At 39.6% G+C, this 16,704-nt stretch overlaps 1 protein-coding gene across 2 annotated transcripts; it reads left to right on the top strand.

Annotated features, from left to right (window-relative positions):
- Positions 1 to 262: 262 nt before the first annotated feature.
- map6b (microtubule-associated protein 6b) lies at positions 263 to 13,534 on the top strand. Of its 2 annotated transcripts, XM_079823783.1 has the most exons (4): positions 290 to 1,369; positions 3,873 to 4,089; positions 8,159 to 8,198; positions 12,136 to 13,534. In XM_079823783.1, the coding sequence occupies exons 1-3, from the start codon at positions 651 to 653 to the stop codon at positions 8,192 to 8,194; spliced, it is 972 nt and encodes a 323-aa protein (XP_079679909.1). In that variant the 5' UTR covers positions 290 to 650; the 3' UTR covers positions 8,195 to 8,198; positions 12,136 to 13,534. The 2 variants fall into 2 exon arrangements, with proteins under 2 accessions (XP_079679908.1, XP_079679909.1); XM_079823782.1 differs by lacking the exon at positions 8,159 to 8,198 and having other exon boundaries at positions 263 to 1,369.
- Positions 13,535 to 16,704: the final 3,170 nt, after the last annotated feature.

The following is a 16,704-nucleotide window of genomic DNA, read 5'->3' on the forward strand; positions in this document are numbered from 1 at the left end:
ATAACATAAGACATCAATAATAGGCTATTATTATATCAAATATACCAGTTGTATCTGTATTATGGTGTGTTTTGACAACTCAAGTAGCCTAAAACGCACAACCAACTCCATTTAGACCCCTATAGTAGTAACCAATGCAATATATAGGCTACATACGGGTCTTCAGATCAACAAGTTCCAGAATCATGTAGCATTTGAAGGCAAAAAAAAAGGGGGTGAAGCATTGGGTGGACGCGCGACGTGTGTCAGTGTTGAAAGGGTTAAACGAGCGGCGTCTCCACCCGATTCTGCTGTCCAGACGCTGACGGCTGCAGGTGATAGTTCACTCCGCATCGCTTTCCGAGGAGACACGAGGACCGGGGCGGTGGCTTTGTCACACAGCTGTCAATGAAGTCGATGTCTTTGCTATACGCTAAATAAATATTTAATTTTTAACTGATAGAAATCAATCGCATCGAAATTACTTCGCCGCAAGTGCGCAAGCGCGAGCGCTACGATACAGAGGATTTCAAGAGGATTTCTCGCATCACAAGGAGCGTTACTAGGAAGAAGCATCGCTGCCCTGATAAAATTGAGATTTTGTGCGCTGCATGCCTCATTTCTGAATTGTTTCTCTTCAGATTCAAGGCTTCGCCTCGTCGTTATCAATCATGGCATGGCCCTGTATAACCAGGGCTTGCTGCATCAACCGCTTCTGGAGTGAGTTGGACAAAGGTGACATTGCAGTGCCTTTGGTTTTCACGAAGTATTCAGACGTGGCCGAGGTGCAGCATCTGCACCCTCAACCCAAACCAATAATATCACAGAAGCCGGTCACCACAGAAGCTCAACATGCCCATGGCGCTCAGCAGGAGGCGTCGGCCAGAGCGACTCACGCCGCTGCCGATGCCGCAGCATCAGCATCTCAAGACGGGTCAGGCGCTTCAGTGATGCGCGAGGATTTCAAAGCCTGGAGTGTGCGTCCGGAGCGAAGCTGCAAACCCAGAAACGAGTATCAGCCGTCAAAGACCCCTTTCAACAACGTGACTCAGTACCAGAAAGATTATAAACCGTGGCCCATTCCGAAAAAAGGGGACCATCCGTGGATTCCCAAACCCTCTCCTGCTGCGCCCTGTAAGGCCGAGGGCAAGTTTTCCAAACAGGAGCAGGCCACGACCGAGGTTGAAACCGGTGTGGAGAAATGTGAGATTGAGGAAAAGCAGCATGAAAAAGAGAGTAAAGAGAGGAGAAAGACGTTAGACAAAAAAGAGCACGTGTCAGAGGGGAGCAAAATGGAGCAAAATGTCACAGTGGAGGGAAAGAGGAGGTCGGCTGCAGATGCTCTCAACAGGCAGATTAAGCAGGAAGTCAAATCTGGAAGCTCATATAGGTAAATATTGCATTTTTATGCAGTTAATAACTTTCTGATGGGTGTGCATAAAGCCCAGCTGTCAACAGATGCACCCCAATGTCCCAATTTGATTGTCCTGATTTCTTAACAAGGCATCAGTTTTGTTTGTGTAATGATGCTGAATATTAACTTTAAGCCTCAAACTATTGTTGCCACATGGTTGCTGATTTGTTATCTTTTGTCAGGTTATTGGTCTTATGAAAATTAACCTTAATTTTTTTTTGATAACTCTGCCATATGATTTATTATTAAGAGACTATATTAATGGACTGATATTAGAATAATATATTAATCGTATAATATCTAGCTGTTTTGAGATTATTGTGATTTGATTACTCTGCCATGTATAATTTATTATTAAGAGCCTATACTAATGAACTGATATTAGAATAATATATATATTTATTATTATATATAATACACATACATAATACACAACTATATATATAATATAGTTATATATTACACTATATATATATTACACAATATATTATTACACAATATATTACACAATATATAATACACAACTATAATATTTAGTTGTGAGATTATTGTGATTCGTTATAAAAAAATATAAACTAAATAACCATTAGATGAACGTTCTGTATGTTTTCTTTAGGCGCAAAGTTAATGAAAGGCTCATTTTTGGTTACTCCAAAGAACCTACAGAGAACATTCCTAGAACGATATTTTTGATTCCCAAAAAAATTGGGAACCATATCGAAACCTTGGAATTATAAGGTTCCATGTGTATTCTGAGCGGCTTTGATTCAACGTTTTTGCATTCCATTCGACTTTGTTTGTACACAACTTAAAAAAAAAAAATAATGTAAATAAGCTGTCATAATAAGAGTATGTGAGTAACTCAATTTGGACAAAAATTATATGATATGCTAACATATATGCTTCTGTTTTTGCTGGGTTTTTCCCATTTTCATTGGTTAACAGAAATGAACATCTGCCAACAATGCTCTTGTCAACTGATTAAATAAACACTTTTAAGTTAATTTTGTGTAAATTAAACTATACATTTTTTCTGGCTATCACCAGACCAAGCTCAATTTAAGATTGAACATGGTCTGGGGAGTCTGCTCTGTATTTTCTACTGCACAAGAGGCGTGATCAACGAGCATAATTCAAATGACTCTGTACGCAACTGTCCTTCAACCAATCAGACTACAAGAGGCGTGACAAACGGGCAACGACCCAAACCTGCCAATAGCGCACCAGGTGGATAAGCCAGTCTGTGATTGGTTCCTGCAAAAGTGTAACAGAAGCAGTAGAAATGAATGTACAGTTTTCCAGACAGAGTTGCAGGGCGAAATCAAATTGCCGGCAGATCAAGCTGGGTTTACCCAGTCTATGAAATAGGTTTTATTTGCATTTATTTCTTGTGTGGTTCTGCTTATTAGCAAAATCAACTCCCTTGTTGGGTCTGTAAATATGGGCTGCAACAACCCAGAAAGCAATAGCCACCATTTCACCGTCTCAGTTAACTATAGACCCGATATAGCCCAGCTGATGAATTTGGTTACATATAATTTTTGCCAAAATAACTTGCGAGATGTATGATATTCCATCATGTAAGCAAAGTCGACAGTGATTACAAGGTGTTTGGTTTCATTTCTTTGAGATGATCATGTTCTAGATGACTTGTCTATTCTTGGGCTTTGGTTAGACGTCTGTTAAATTTTCACTGACAGCCCAAATTTTGCCTTGTTTTAGCCTAGATGCCAGGGCTGTGTTTCGACGGCTATTAGACGTCTTTTAAAAGCAAAATTGCTTGCTGGAACTCTCTTGAATCCAGTGCAGCTTCCAGTCTAGATATATTATATAGTCTATACAGTCTATATAGATTCATTTTTGCACTAGTTTGTTATTGTACATAGACACAATGCTGTAACCAAATATTCAAGATTTGTGAGAACCCAAAGTAGAACTGATCATTGAAAAATACTCACTGATCTGATTATTGGGTACTTTTCTATTTGTTCATACAAACAAGACTATCCGATTACTGTAGTCATCATGTAGCCTCTGAAACAGAAGATTTGATCAATGAACAAGATGTAAGGTAAGCTTTAGATCCAGTCTTTGAAAAATATCACCAGTCACCAGTGTAATTTCCTCCCTGTGGGTGTCTGAGGCTTTTCTCCCTGAAATATGTTGAGTCATTCTCGAGTTTTCAGAACATTTTGTGCACAGTCACTGCATATAACCCAGATGCACTTCAATGTCCCAATTTGTTTGTCCTGATTTCTTTACAAGGCATCCGTTTTGTTTGAGTAATAATGCTGAATATTAACTTTACTCTCTTTAAATAGTCCAGAGCCTCCTGATTGATGTCAACTAAATGAAGCATGTATATTGCCACATGGTTGCTGATCTGGTATCTTTTGTCAGGTTATTGGTCGTCTGAAAATGAACCATAAACCATTTTTGATTACTCATGTGTATTATAAAAGCCTGTTTGTTTCTCCAGGACGGAGTTCAAGGCTTACACAGATGTCAAACCAGTGAAACTCATCAAAGCGAAATCTCAGTACAAAATCCTAGTAGAGGAAAAGACCAACCTTGAGACCAGTTACAGCGCCACCTTTAAAGGAGAGCAGGCCAAACCTCAGGCCACAGACAACAAGCTGATGGAGCGCCGTCGGATACGAAGCCTGTACAGTGAACCAAGCAAAGAGTCCAGCAAGGTATGATGCTTTCTAAGGTCATCGGTTTATGACCGAACACACAATTGGTTGAGCTACGTTGCCCTGTTTTAGCATAGCAATGAAATTACTCCAGAAATGAGCGTAATCATCAAAAATGTAATTACACTGTGAGGGATGAAATTGTAATACTTTCATAAAATGGGGCTTCAACATTTGTCTGTCTAAAGGCCTGTGCACACCGGGACGGTTATCGCACGCGCTTATCGCCAGCGTTTTTCGGTGCGTCTTTGTGTTCACACCCAAGCGGTTTTCACTGGCGATGCGCCGAGTGAACGTGCAAATTCAGTAGATGGCGCTCCCGGTACACAAGGTGGTGCTGCGCCACTTTACGCTTCTGATACTCCCACAGAAGAAGAAGAGAGACAGTATTTACGTGCTTGCCAAAACCATTCACACACTTTTTGCTAACTGGCAAGCAGCATTAGCAGCTCATCTTCTTCTTTGTCTACTTACTACTTCTTCTTTGTATCAATGTGTGCTCGGCAAGACCGTTTTGTGCTTGAGCACCACCAAGTCGTGTTTTACTGTCACTTCAGCAGCTCCAGGCACGTGAACAAAAGCGCAGATCTCATTGGTCGGCCAGTTTTAAACACGCCGCGTCAAAACAAAAACAAACCCAAGGTGTTTTTTACAAATTACGCTTTTACGCCTGGCGTTTTGCGCGTCGGTGTGCACACTCACATTGGCGGCCTTTGTTTAGTCACGAGGCATTACACGTCAGCGATAAACGCGCATGAAAATCGTCCCGGTGTGAACAGGCCTAAATGCTGTCTTAAAGGGATAGTTCACCCATCATTTTACTCACCTTCATAACAGTCCATGCAGTGTAACTTTAGCATTATTGATAAACTATTATAGTATTTATTCATATTTTGATTGGTGTGCTTTTGTCATTTTTTTGTTGTAGTTTTTTATATTTCTATATAGCTTTAATTAATTTTTATTTAAAACTTAGTTTTAGTAATCTCAATGGAAGCTTGTTTCTGCCACTGAATAAAAAAATCTGACAATTCTGACTTTTTTTGTCAGAATTGCAAGATATAAACTCGCAATTGAGTGTTCGCAAAGACCCGCCCCCTTTAGTTACTGTTGCTATGTCCGACAAGCCATGGCGCTCTCACACCACACACATGTTCTCACGTAGAGAAAATACATCGCGGAGCAAAGAGGATACTGACAACACGCCGACAGACAGGACAGAGCAAGTTACTTTTGACATAGTCTCAACTTTGAAATTGTAATTTTTTTAACAAATTTAAACAATAAATAGCGCTTTGTGGCTCTTTAATGTGTCGTGATCGCTGTAGCGCCTCAGTTAAAGCTGCTCGTGAACCGATTATCTCTTCCTTCTAGTTCATTGATAAGCATGAATTAAACATGAATGAACACTAAAATAAATGTTGTTTCAACCGTGGAAAGACGTCAATACACACCGTTTTTCCAAGTTCAAGTCCACGACGTTAATCTAATAACTCTCCTGACTGCTTTGTCGGACAAAACGGCAGATTCGGCGATGTGATTGGTCAGATTGCCTGTCAATCAAAAGTGCGGCGAAGGGTGAATTGCGATAAAGTCAGAATTGTGGGATATTAACTTGCAATGCTAGAAAAAATTCAGAATTGCAAGATATAAACTCACAATTCAGAAAAAAATTCAGAATTGCAAGATATAAACTCACAATTCAGAAAAAAATGCAGAATTGCGATAAAAAAAGTCTGAATTGTGAGTTAAAATTCACAATCTTTTAATTTTTTTATTCTGTGGTGGAAACAAGCTTCCACAAATCTCAGTACTTCAACATAAACTTGAATTTGAGATTTTTTTCACCTACATTTTTTTATTTCATTTCGGCTTTATTTCAAATAACGTAAATTATTTGTAATGTGTCAGTTTTAATTAACAACAACAACACTGATTCCACAACTTATTTACTTAGTAGACATTTTGAAGAATTGCACTGCTCCTATTTGCCATTCAATTAGCCCTCATGGGATGGGGACTTTCCAGCTTTAAAAGGAAGCAAAAACACCATAAAAGTGGCTCTAAGTCTTTTGATGTCATATCAATAAAACAGACTGACATTTGATCTTCTCGTCCAGTGGGCTGTTAACTGGATGGTGCTGGTAACTGCTGTGGCCGATCATTGAGTCTGTGAGTCTCTGGAGAACTAGATCAATCTGGGCTGTGAATCGGTCAAGTGGTTCAAACGGTTCATTAAAAGTATCAGACTTAAAGATACAGAAACATTCTAACTCAGAATTCTATCTGTTTAGTAACCATGGTAATTTCACTTGAAATAGAACGTCCTACACAGAAGAAAGTCATACAGGTTTGGAACGACTTGAGGGTGAATGAATAATGATAGAATTATTCCTTTAACTCTTTCCCTGCCAGCGTTTTTGGTAATTTTCACAAAAATGTCATGGCCCCCAAAATATTTTGTTGTATGAATATATGAACATGCAATATGTAAAAAGAAAGAACAGACCCTCTACTTTAAAACAAAAACAAAAAAAAACATTTATTCTAGGTTCATGCATTCTTTTTTTACCCACTTGATTGTGGGTAAGTTTCATAAAAAAGCATTTTAATAAATTCATTATTTTGAGAATTAATTGTATAATACTACAAAGTTTATACTGTTGATTTTTTTTCTTCGTTTTTGTTATTTGATTTTCCTCCAACAGCTCATATACCTTTAGGATTTTATATATTTTCTCCAACAATTTCAACTCCAACACCGATCTGGCATAACATTATGACAGCTGAAGTGAGCTACTGTAGCTCAAATTGCTCAAGAAGTTAATGCTGGTTCTGATAGAAAGGTGTCAAAATTCACAGTGCATCGCAGTTTGCTGTGTATGGGGCTGCATAGCCTCAGACCAGTCAGGGTGCTCATGCTGACCCCTGTCCACTGCCGAAAGCACCAACAGTGGGCACGTGAGCATCAGCACTGGACCACGGAGCAATGGAAGAAGGTGGCCTGGTCTGATGAATTACGTTTTCTTTTACATCACGTGGATGCCCGGGTGTGTGTGTGTGTAGTTTACCTGGGGAACACATGGCACCAGGATGCTCTATGGGAAGAAGGCAAGCCGACGGAGGCAGTGATGCTTTGGGCAATGTTCTGCTGGGAAACCTTGGGTCCTGCCATCCATGTGGATGTTACTTTGACACGTACAACCTACCTAAGCATTGTTGCAGACCATGTACACCCTTTCATGGAAACGGTATTCCCTGCTGGCTGTGGCTCTTTCAGCAGATAATGCACCTGCCACAAAGCAAAAATGGTTCAGGAATGGTTTGAGGAGCACAACAACGAGTTTGAGGTGTTGACTTGGCCTCCAAATTCCCCAGATCTCAATCCAATCGAGCATCTGTGGGATGTGCTGAACAAACAAGTCTGATCCATGGAGCCTTACTGGACTTAAAAGATCTGCTGCTAACATCTCGGTGCCAGATACCACAGCACACTTTCAGGGGTCTAGTGGAGTCCATGCCTCGATGGGTCAGGGCTGTTTTGGCAGCAAAAGGGGGACCAACACAATATTAGGAATAATGTTATGCCTGATTGGTGGGTCATATTGTTATTATTAGGTCATAGGTTATTAGGTCATAATGTTATGCCTGATTGGTGTATATGCATATAGAATATATGCATAAAACAAATTCATATGTAAAAAAAAGGAGTTTAAATAATAAATCAGCTCGAGTGATCAAGGGCTTAGTGTGTTTCATCTAAACCTCATGTGAGCAACGTAAGCAATGATGCACATCCGAGTCCACCAGACGGAGGGAAGTGGAACCACAAGCATGATATCGCTTGTTTCTGCATCGTCTTCACATGTGTTTTGATCAGGATATTCAGTACTCTTTCGGAAGATGTGTAATAGCGCCCCCTACCATATAACAGTGAAAACACTGAAAATTCTGTGTTTGGTGGGGAAAGAGTTAAATAATAAAGCAAATATGTTGAAAGACGACAATTTTCTAGTGTGTATGTGCTTGTGATGTGTTGATGTAGCCCCTCCCTCTCTCACTCTCATAGGACTGTTCTGACAGTGACAGCAGCTCTGTTCTGTAGTCAGGTGTGTTCAGTGATTCCTTTGGACAGCATGGATCTAGAGTATTTCACCATACAGCTGCACCAATGGTTCTGATTCTGATTAAATCCTCCTCACAATGAGGATATGCTCAACACTATGCATTTTTTTAATTAGTTTTTTTTGTTGTTGCATGAAACTGTAGTATCTCTTCACTATCAACAGGGGCTAGCTTCCATTGTAACTGAATGCAAATGATTTATGCAAGGTTACTGGCTTCAGAAACATTGAGCAGAAGTGGTTGAGTGCCAAAAGATACTAATAGACTTCCACTCCATTAGTATCGAAACTAAACTCACACTGATCACTGCGATCATGCTATTGTGCAAGGCATTTGAATGAAGCACGACCTTGCAAAATAGCAGCAATCTTCCATTGTTGGAAAGTATAGGTAATCTGGGATGAGTCACACATTATATATGTTATATATAATCTTCTGTGACAAATTTTGATAGCTTGCTTTAAAGGGCGTGGCTTAGATACAGTCTGTCATCAAAAACGAACTGCATCTCTTAGTTTGAGTATGCAGAACAGAACACCTCTTGTTTTGAACACCTCATCTACATTTAATAGGGCCTGAAAATCACATCCTAACACATATTTCTGTCATGAGATACTAACTTGGATGTCACTATACTAATTTAAACACGTTTTCAGAATGACTTTATTGATATTTTAAATGTACAGTGTGCACTGGAGGGCCAAAATCATGTTTCTACTGTAAATTACACACTTTTCCTGTTTATTTATTTGTTTCCTAACCGTATGGCGCTCATGGGGTCCAAGTGTTTACCATAAAGGTTTGTAGGTAGAAACTACTCTACCATTAAAAAGTTTGGGGTTAGTACGATTTTTGAAAGAAGTCTCTTATTCTCACCAAGGCTGCAGTTATTTGATCAAAAATACTGTGAAAACAGTAATATAATACACTTTAAAATAGCTGTTTCTTATTATTATCGATGTTGAAATGTGTGTGTGGAAGACTGTTTAGTATTCTTTAATGAACTGAACATCCTAAAGAACAGAATTGTTTTTAAATAGAAATATTGTGTAAAATTATAAATGGTCACTTTTGATCAAATGAATATGTCCTTGGTGAATAAAAGTTTCAATTTCTTTAAAAAAAAAAATTACTGACCCCAAACTTTTGAATGGCAGTGTATATGGTAAACGTAATATTTTTACATTTAAAGGCACAATATGTAAGTTTTTGGATTAAAATATCCATAAGCCACTAGAACAGTGTTATATATTTTGTTGACTTGTGTATTGTCCCAAATGTTTCTAAGAATGTTTAAATCCAGAGAAATAAGCTTTTAACCAGGACACGGCTCATGTCTGTGCGTCGCCTATCAATGACATCATACGTGCGTTACCCTCGATTTCTGGTTTTATTTTGTAGAAACCATGGAAATGCCAAAGACGCTTTAATATATGATGTGTTTTATTAGACAGGTGAGCAAATGTTTGGATACATTCATCGACAGAAAACTAATCTTTGTTAAATATCTCCGATTTAAACTATAAAACTTCTTGATTTACCGGGAGTATCATGTTTTACCATGGCTAATATCGATCTAGCTCACTGCAGTGTGAACAAGTGTCTCATAGTAGCCGCCGAGCGAACGCAGAGAGTAGCATTATAACATAACTTTCAACACACTCAAATGTATCTAATGTGCAGGGGTGCACATACGTTTTTAGGTCTGGTTCTCATGATGATACTATTATATTTTAAAATGAAAACATGAGTATTAAATAAAAATACTATTATTTTATAGTACACTTAAAAATACAATGCTATAATTTTTTTTGTTTATATGAATTTTTAACATTTTCAAACCTAAAATCAGCAAGCTTTTATTTTGGCGGGTTGCCAGGAAGTAAGTATATATGCACTGCCGAGTGAAGCGCGTGAGTGAATGTCACAGCTTTTTTATGCATTCAGTTCAAATGGAAATTTTATACAGTATTACTAGCCTAGAAATCTAGACGCACCCTAGAGGCAGCAAACCTTATTTGCTGCGAGTGTAGTCTAGCAACTCTCGGTAGACCTGCGAGCTGGAAAAACTGAAGTCTGAAGTCATTCTTAAAGCAGCACTAGGTAACTTTTCAACCTTCATAATATATTTTCAAAACTCTTGTGATGATACATCGACTTACAATAGGTTGAATGACACGTCTGCCATAGCCTGACGGGGTCTGTATCGTTTTTAATCGTACTTTTAAACTTCGGGTTTCGGGTAGTAACCCGAGAACAAAAAGAACTACAAAATTAGACTGCTTTACGGCATATACGTCACTTCCACCACCATCCCCACTTCCTTAAATTCGGACGTGCGTGAAAAAATCGCTCGCAAATCATTTGTTTGCCGAATGTTATAGTCATGGCCGAAGCAGCACAGAAAAATAAAAAAGCAAAGGTTTTGTCTGAGGAAAGCAAAAAGAGGAAACGAGAAAGTGATCGGATTAAAGGCAGGACGAGGATCAACATTGGGCAGCGTTTGCTCGTTGGCGTGAGCTAAAGGAGGAGGGGCTACATTCTTGCAAGTAAATACGTAATACATACAAAATCATATTTTAGGATACCTAACATGTCTGTGATATTGGTTTATTTGTCTTTCCTCAAGCTTTAATGCAAATCGATTTTTTCGAATTTGCAGATTCATCTATGGTAGCTTGATATTATAATATTGACGATATATGGTTATTACCTACCACTCAAACACTGAATTGAAGTATCATATAGATTCCGTAAAACGGTAACCAATAGACTAGGCTACTATAATGACGCTGGCTTGTAAACGTGAGCATCGCGATCATTTGGCGTTTGAAAAAAATAAAACCCATGAAATTGTATTCATATGACATGCTGAAACATATGCCACTGTACCTGGGATGAAGACATTTCACACGCGACGCAAGCAGAACACCTGCATGTGAACTCCTGCAGTGTTCAGGGCTATCATAGTTGTCATGTCAACAAATGCACGTGCGATGCATCCCCTGATGTAGAGTGACCGTTTACGACAGTAGTAGAGGACAATACTGTTTCACAACTGTAGGGGGAGCCCGAGAGCAAAAGTTACCTAGTGCGGCTTTAAGAAAGTAAGATCTGGCGAAAGTTTCTATCTATCAACTAGCTCCACTTCACGTTGCTCTCTGGTTGGTTGTAGCGCTATCCAATTGCGTGCAGAGAGAATTTGAAAGACAACCATTTGTCCCGCCCCTTGGATTGAGCCCTGTAAATGGTGAGTTCCCAGACCCAACATCTTGATATGGGTCTCGCTTGTCAGGCTACAGTATTACAGTTAGTTGCTCTAAAATGACGATTGTGCATTAACAGCTGCCAACCATGTCGGTACGCAAATGAGTGGTCTGAACTTATTTACCCAATTTTTATTTTGGTCGTGCATGCGCACCTGTGCACCACTTATCTGCACCCCTCCTAATATGATAAAACAGCGCTGCGTTACCACACATACGCATGAGCGGAAGAAGCAGAAGCGTCGTCTGTGGCATAATAAAAGCTCCACTGCTCTCGAGTCGTGTGTTGCGCTCGTCTCTCATTAGCAATCGCTCCAGCGGCCTCGTTCTGCTACAACAGTTTTTAGCCCCACCCTGCTTCATACTACAGTAACGCTAATAAATATTTACTACATTAGCTCATCATGAATATGATTTCTGCCCGAGTCCCGTCGGATTATTTTCCACCGGCTGTAGAGGTGAAGACAACAACTCCCATGATTCTGCGAAATCAAGGCGTCATTAAGCTACACCTTTATTTTGAATAAGCGACTTCTAGCGTCAGAAATTACATATTGTGCCTTTAAAACCAAACAGTTAAATATATAATAGGCATGTGTGCAGTTTTACAGTTTTGAATAATGCATCAAAATGTCTTTTTTGTTTGTTCCTGTAGACGGAGAGGCATCATTCATCACTTTCCAAGCCAAAAAAGACAACAAGCCATTGCAAAACAGTGAAAAAAGCAAAGGAGAAGCCAATCGCTGGGAGTCAAGCTGCCAAGAAGAAAACCTCAGTGAGCAACCAGGAGCCAAAGCCAGAGGGAGGGGTCACCAAGAAAAGCAAAGAAATGATCAACAGACTAGCCGAGGCAAAAGATTAAGTGCACTTTTGTGTTTGGGGGGGTTGAGGAGGCTATGATATGGAATAGAGGACTCTCATCCCCATGTTCATGACCTAATGGCCCGACTCTGATGGTGTCTTTACCTACGTATTGTAGTGGATCAAGGCTTGGTTTGTCTTGACTGTGCGGCCACTGTCCTGTCTATTACGAATTTATCTTTGCTTTTGCCCCGCATCTGCTCCCTTTCCATATACATCAATAGCTTTCTCTGTGGCGAAGATGATTCACAGATCCTTGTTGCATGCTGCCTCTGAGCAAATGGCCATAAGCCTTATTATATAAGATAAGGTTTTTGCTTAATCTTGCATTGAAAGATATTTACTGGTTGTTTCTTTCAAGCAGTCTCATTTTATGTGATATGGACTTCATCTGAAGTATATGGACCACTCTAATTAGATGCACCAATAGCACTGAGAAATAATATTTTTCACAACACGTTAAGATTATAGGATTATTATATTCCTCACTTTACGATCTACGACGAACACAAGAATGTCTAAAAACCGCATGTTTAAAGATTGTGTGACGGTGTATCACTGGAAATTAGCAGGTAGGAGCTTCACGAGTCAGCCAAGCGCACCATGTTTAGCAAATGAACACGATCCAGAATCAAAATGAGTATTACAGTACTGTCAACAACATGTGTGATTGTTACCTTGTAGTGTAGAGCATTATGCTATGGAAACATATTTACGCTCAGCTTGCTCTGCTCTCAATAAAGCAACATTCAGATGTGATCTCATGTGCTCCATGCGATGTAATAAGACAATTTGCTGATGTAAACCTAACATTGCCTGCTTTCCTTGCATATAATATTGCTGATTGAATTGGGAAGGATGCTGCTAACCGGTCCATGCGATTGACAGCCAGAAGCATGTCCACCCTAGTCATCTGTACGTTATCATTCTGACCCGATCTGTTTCTGTGAGCATGGTCCGGAGGGGTGAGAGCCCTCAGTGTAAATCTACAGCCTCTTGGTCCCGAGCTTCTCCTGGGTTGTCCTACACGTGCTGTGCACACCATTCTAGGTGCTATCCTCAAGCTATGCTTTCCATAACAGTAGTGCCTGTATATTGAGCAACATAGGACCATCAGATGTCCAAATGGTAATTCTAAGTGTGATGTGCTTATGTCGTGAGCTTGCATTGAATGAAATCGATTAAAATCAACTAAAGAAATACTTTCGTGATGTGCTCTGCTTCTTTGAACTTTCAAGGTTGATCTTTTTTAGATATGACCCAAGCATATTATAGAGAAAAATGGATGGTGGTGCTGTGGGACAGTGTCAGAAAAGGAACATTGCAAATGGACTGGACTCAGCAGCGACTCAGTCGTCCTCACAAAATTCAATAAATAATTCAAGTCTCAGGCTCTGCATAGTGCTGGCAAATTCAAGCTACTGCACGAATGTTGACTGGGTGTGGTAAGGTAAAAATGAACTCAAAGGGGCAATGTGGCTTGTAGTAAAACATGTCAAAAGTAGCCTATAAATGATATGGGTCCACCAACACTGAACTCATTGTGTATACATATTCAAATGAACAACACCCGATCTTTAAAGTTAAAGAGCAATAGGAAAAATTTGTATTCTTAAGTCCAGCTACTTATGATCACATTTGACGATCCCAACGTCATAGTTGGGCAGGGTTGCCAACTTTTGAGATCAGGTTGGAGTGAGATTTTCTTTTCTTTTTTTTTGGGGGGGGGGGGGGGGGTACTTAACCAATTACCGTACTATTATATCGATTTCAGTATCAATTCATAGCCTGCTGTACATATAAGGAAATAAGGATATGTACGTTATTAACATTTTAAAATTTCCCATTTAAAGAAATATAGGGCCCTATTTTAACGATCTAAAACGCAAGTGTCAAAGCGCGAAGCGCAAGTAACTTTGTGGGCGGGTCTCGGCGCTGTTGCTATTTTCCCGGCGGGATAAATGGCTCTTGCGCCCGGCGCAAATCTAAAATGGGTTGGTCTGAAGTAGCTTCATTATTCATAGGTGTGGTTTGGGCATAACGTGAATAAACCAATCCGAGCGTCATCCAACATTCCCTGTAAAAGCAGGTGCGCAAGTTCCATTATGGATTGCTATTATTATGGCGTATTTACCAGGCGCACGCCAGGAGCGGTTCACAGCCGAGGAGACTGATGTTCTTGTAAGAGCAGTGAAAGACAGAGAAGTTGTGTTGTAATGTTGTACATTATGGTAAAGGTGATTTCACAGTCTTTTTTTTTTTCAGTCTTTCAGTTTTTTCAGTTTTTCAGTCGATTTTTTTTCCTGGTTCTTGACGGACAAACCAATTTGTCAGATGTCCTTATATACATATATGTCTTGCCACTATTGGGCAAACAGGTCTTATCCTTAATTATTACAATTAGCCTGAATCATTTGTAAGCTAGATTTATGCCTATTTTTTCACATCTTCGTGGCACACCACAATGATTTCCGTCATCTCATGTGTTAATATTTTTTTAGTGTAACAATTTATGATTTGCAAAAATAACTGTTGCATCTGTGTAGATTACATGAGCAAAGTGTATGCGCGTTGTGCACGCATACATTATGGTCAAGCATGCGCCCTTAAAATAGCATAATGAACAACGCGCAACGCGCCACTGACTTTAGACTAGGTTTTTTCTGGTCAGTGGCGCAATTGTTTAATGGAACAGCAAAATAGCACCAGGGATTGTTTGCGCCGGAACACGCCTCCTTTTTTGCGCTGAACCGCCCAGGGAGCGCAAGTGCATTCACTAGTTTAGCGACGTGCTTCTGTGGAGGGAAAAGCGCGCTTTGCGCGGGTGCAAAATAGGAATGACACATGCGTCGGTGTACAAAATCAATTGCGCTGGGTGCAAGATAGGGCCCCTAGTGTTTGATCATATCAAAATATTTATTAAAATGCAAAACTGCAATACTTTTTTGAGCAACTAGATTAGATACATGTATATTGATTAAAGAGCCATAAAGGCACCAGTGGGTAATGGCATTACAAATGGAAATTATTATTTTTCAAGCCACAAAATGACTCTAATTTGCCTCTTTGAATAAGAATTCTCTAATTCAACCTTAATACTAATTGTAATATAAATATGAAAAATATTAGAAGAAAAATATTTTAAGTGGTCAGGACCATAATTATTGCACAGATAGTATTTAGTACCAAAATATCTCAAAATATTCAATTAATATTTTTGAACTAAAATATAGAACATTTATTCAATTGAAAAATAGTTTAGGTGTATGGTCACATTTGACCATCAATGTGTATGAGTGGATGAGGGCTAAATACAGGAAAAACATTAACATTAATGTTAACAATGTTGCATCTCCATCACTCTCTATAATAAAACGATCCTGTATGGTTGACGTAATAATCAATGCACACTATGCTGTACTGTTTACCAAAACTTGCTGCAAACACCTGAAGTGGAGCTGTTGTGTATCAAGCCATTCAAATGCATTGACACAGCGCTAGAAGTATTGAGAGCTCCGTGGAGCACGTGACCACGCGCGCACCCGCGAGATGAGAGAGCATGTCGCATCTCCGTTTTTCAACACTCTGGCTTTAACTGTTATGCCATATTAGCGCCAAAACGCTATTTATTGTTTGAATTTCGCATTAAAACTTAAACAAATCTAAAAGCTTAGACTTTGTTTAATATCAAAAGCAGGTTTGGCAGTTTGGCGTGAGATTAAGTTGGGCAGCGTGAGAGCGTGAGACAGAGCCTGAAAGCGTGAGTGTCACGCCAAATGCGTGAAAGTTGGCAACCCTGTAGTTGGGTAAACTTTGAATGAGAGACTACGGCTGCGTCCGAAAACCTAAGCAGTGACTCGTTGCCTTATCAGACAATGGCTTGTAAGGCAGCGTTTGTGCATGAAGGCCCCTCACGAAACTAATTTCGGACAGACTTCTAAGGCAGTGTAACAGTTTAATGATCTACAGCAAAATGGAGAGCTTTGGTGAGAACTAACATATTAAATTACTACATTAGTAATTTCTCACAAGAAATGTATGATTTTCCGTAAAAAAAAAACCCTGACATTTACGCACAAACTGACCAGCAAATGCAACTTTCGGACGCCATCTTTTTCCCCCAGCTCAACTGTCACAGAATGGAACGCACAGGATTGTGGGATATCAAAGGCAGCGAAGGATACAAATATGCTGCCTTCAACAAAAACTATCTGATGAAGGTATCTCAGGAGACAGGAAGTGAAGCTAACATTAGATTCGGACGTGCCTTGGTGCCTTCCTGCCTTGAAATGTATCCTCTGAAAGCAGCAGTTTCCAGGTTTTGGATGCAGCCAACATTAAATATATTTTTTGTGTGTTCCCA

Source organism: Gobio gobio (assembly GCF_949357685.1).
Source record: "Gobio gobio genome assembly, chromosome: 8".
Lineage (NCBI taxonomy): Eukaryota > Metazoa > Chordata > Actinopteri > Cypriniformes > Gobionidae > Gobio > Gobio gobio.

Bases quoted from the DNA above. Each gene is read 5' to 3' on its own strand.
- map6b (XM_079823782.1), top strand. From the start codon at position 651: ATGGCATGGCCCTGTATAACCAGGGCTTGCTGCATCAACCGCTTCTGG. The intron at 1,370-3,872 runs GTAAATATTGCA...TTGTTTCTCCAG, and splicing joins AAATCTGGAAGCTCATATAG to GACGGAGTTCAAGGCTTACA. The intron at 4,090-12,135 runs GTATGATGCTTT...TTGTTCCTGTAG, and splicing joins CAAGCAAAGAGTCCAGCAAG to ACGGAGAGGCATCATTCATC.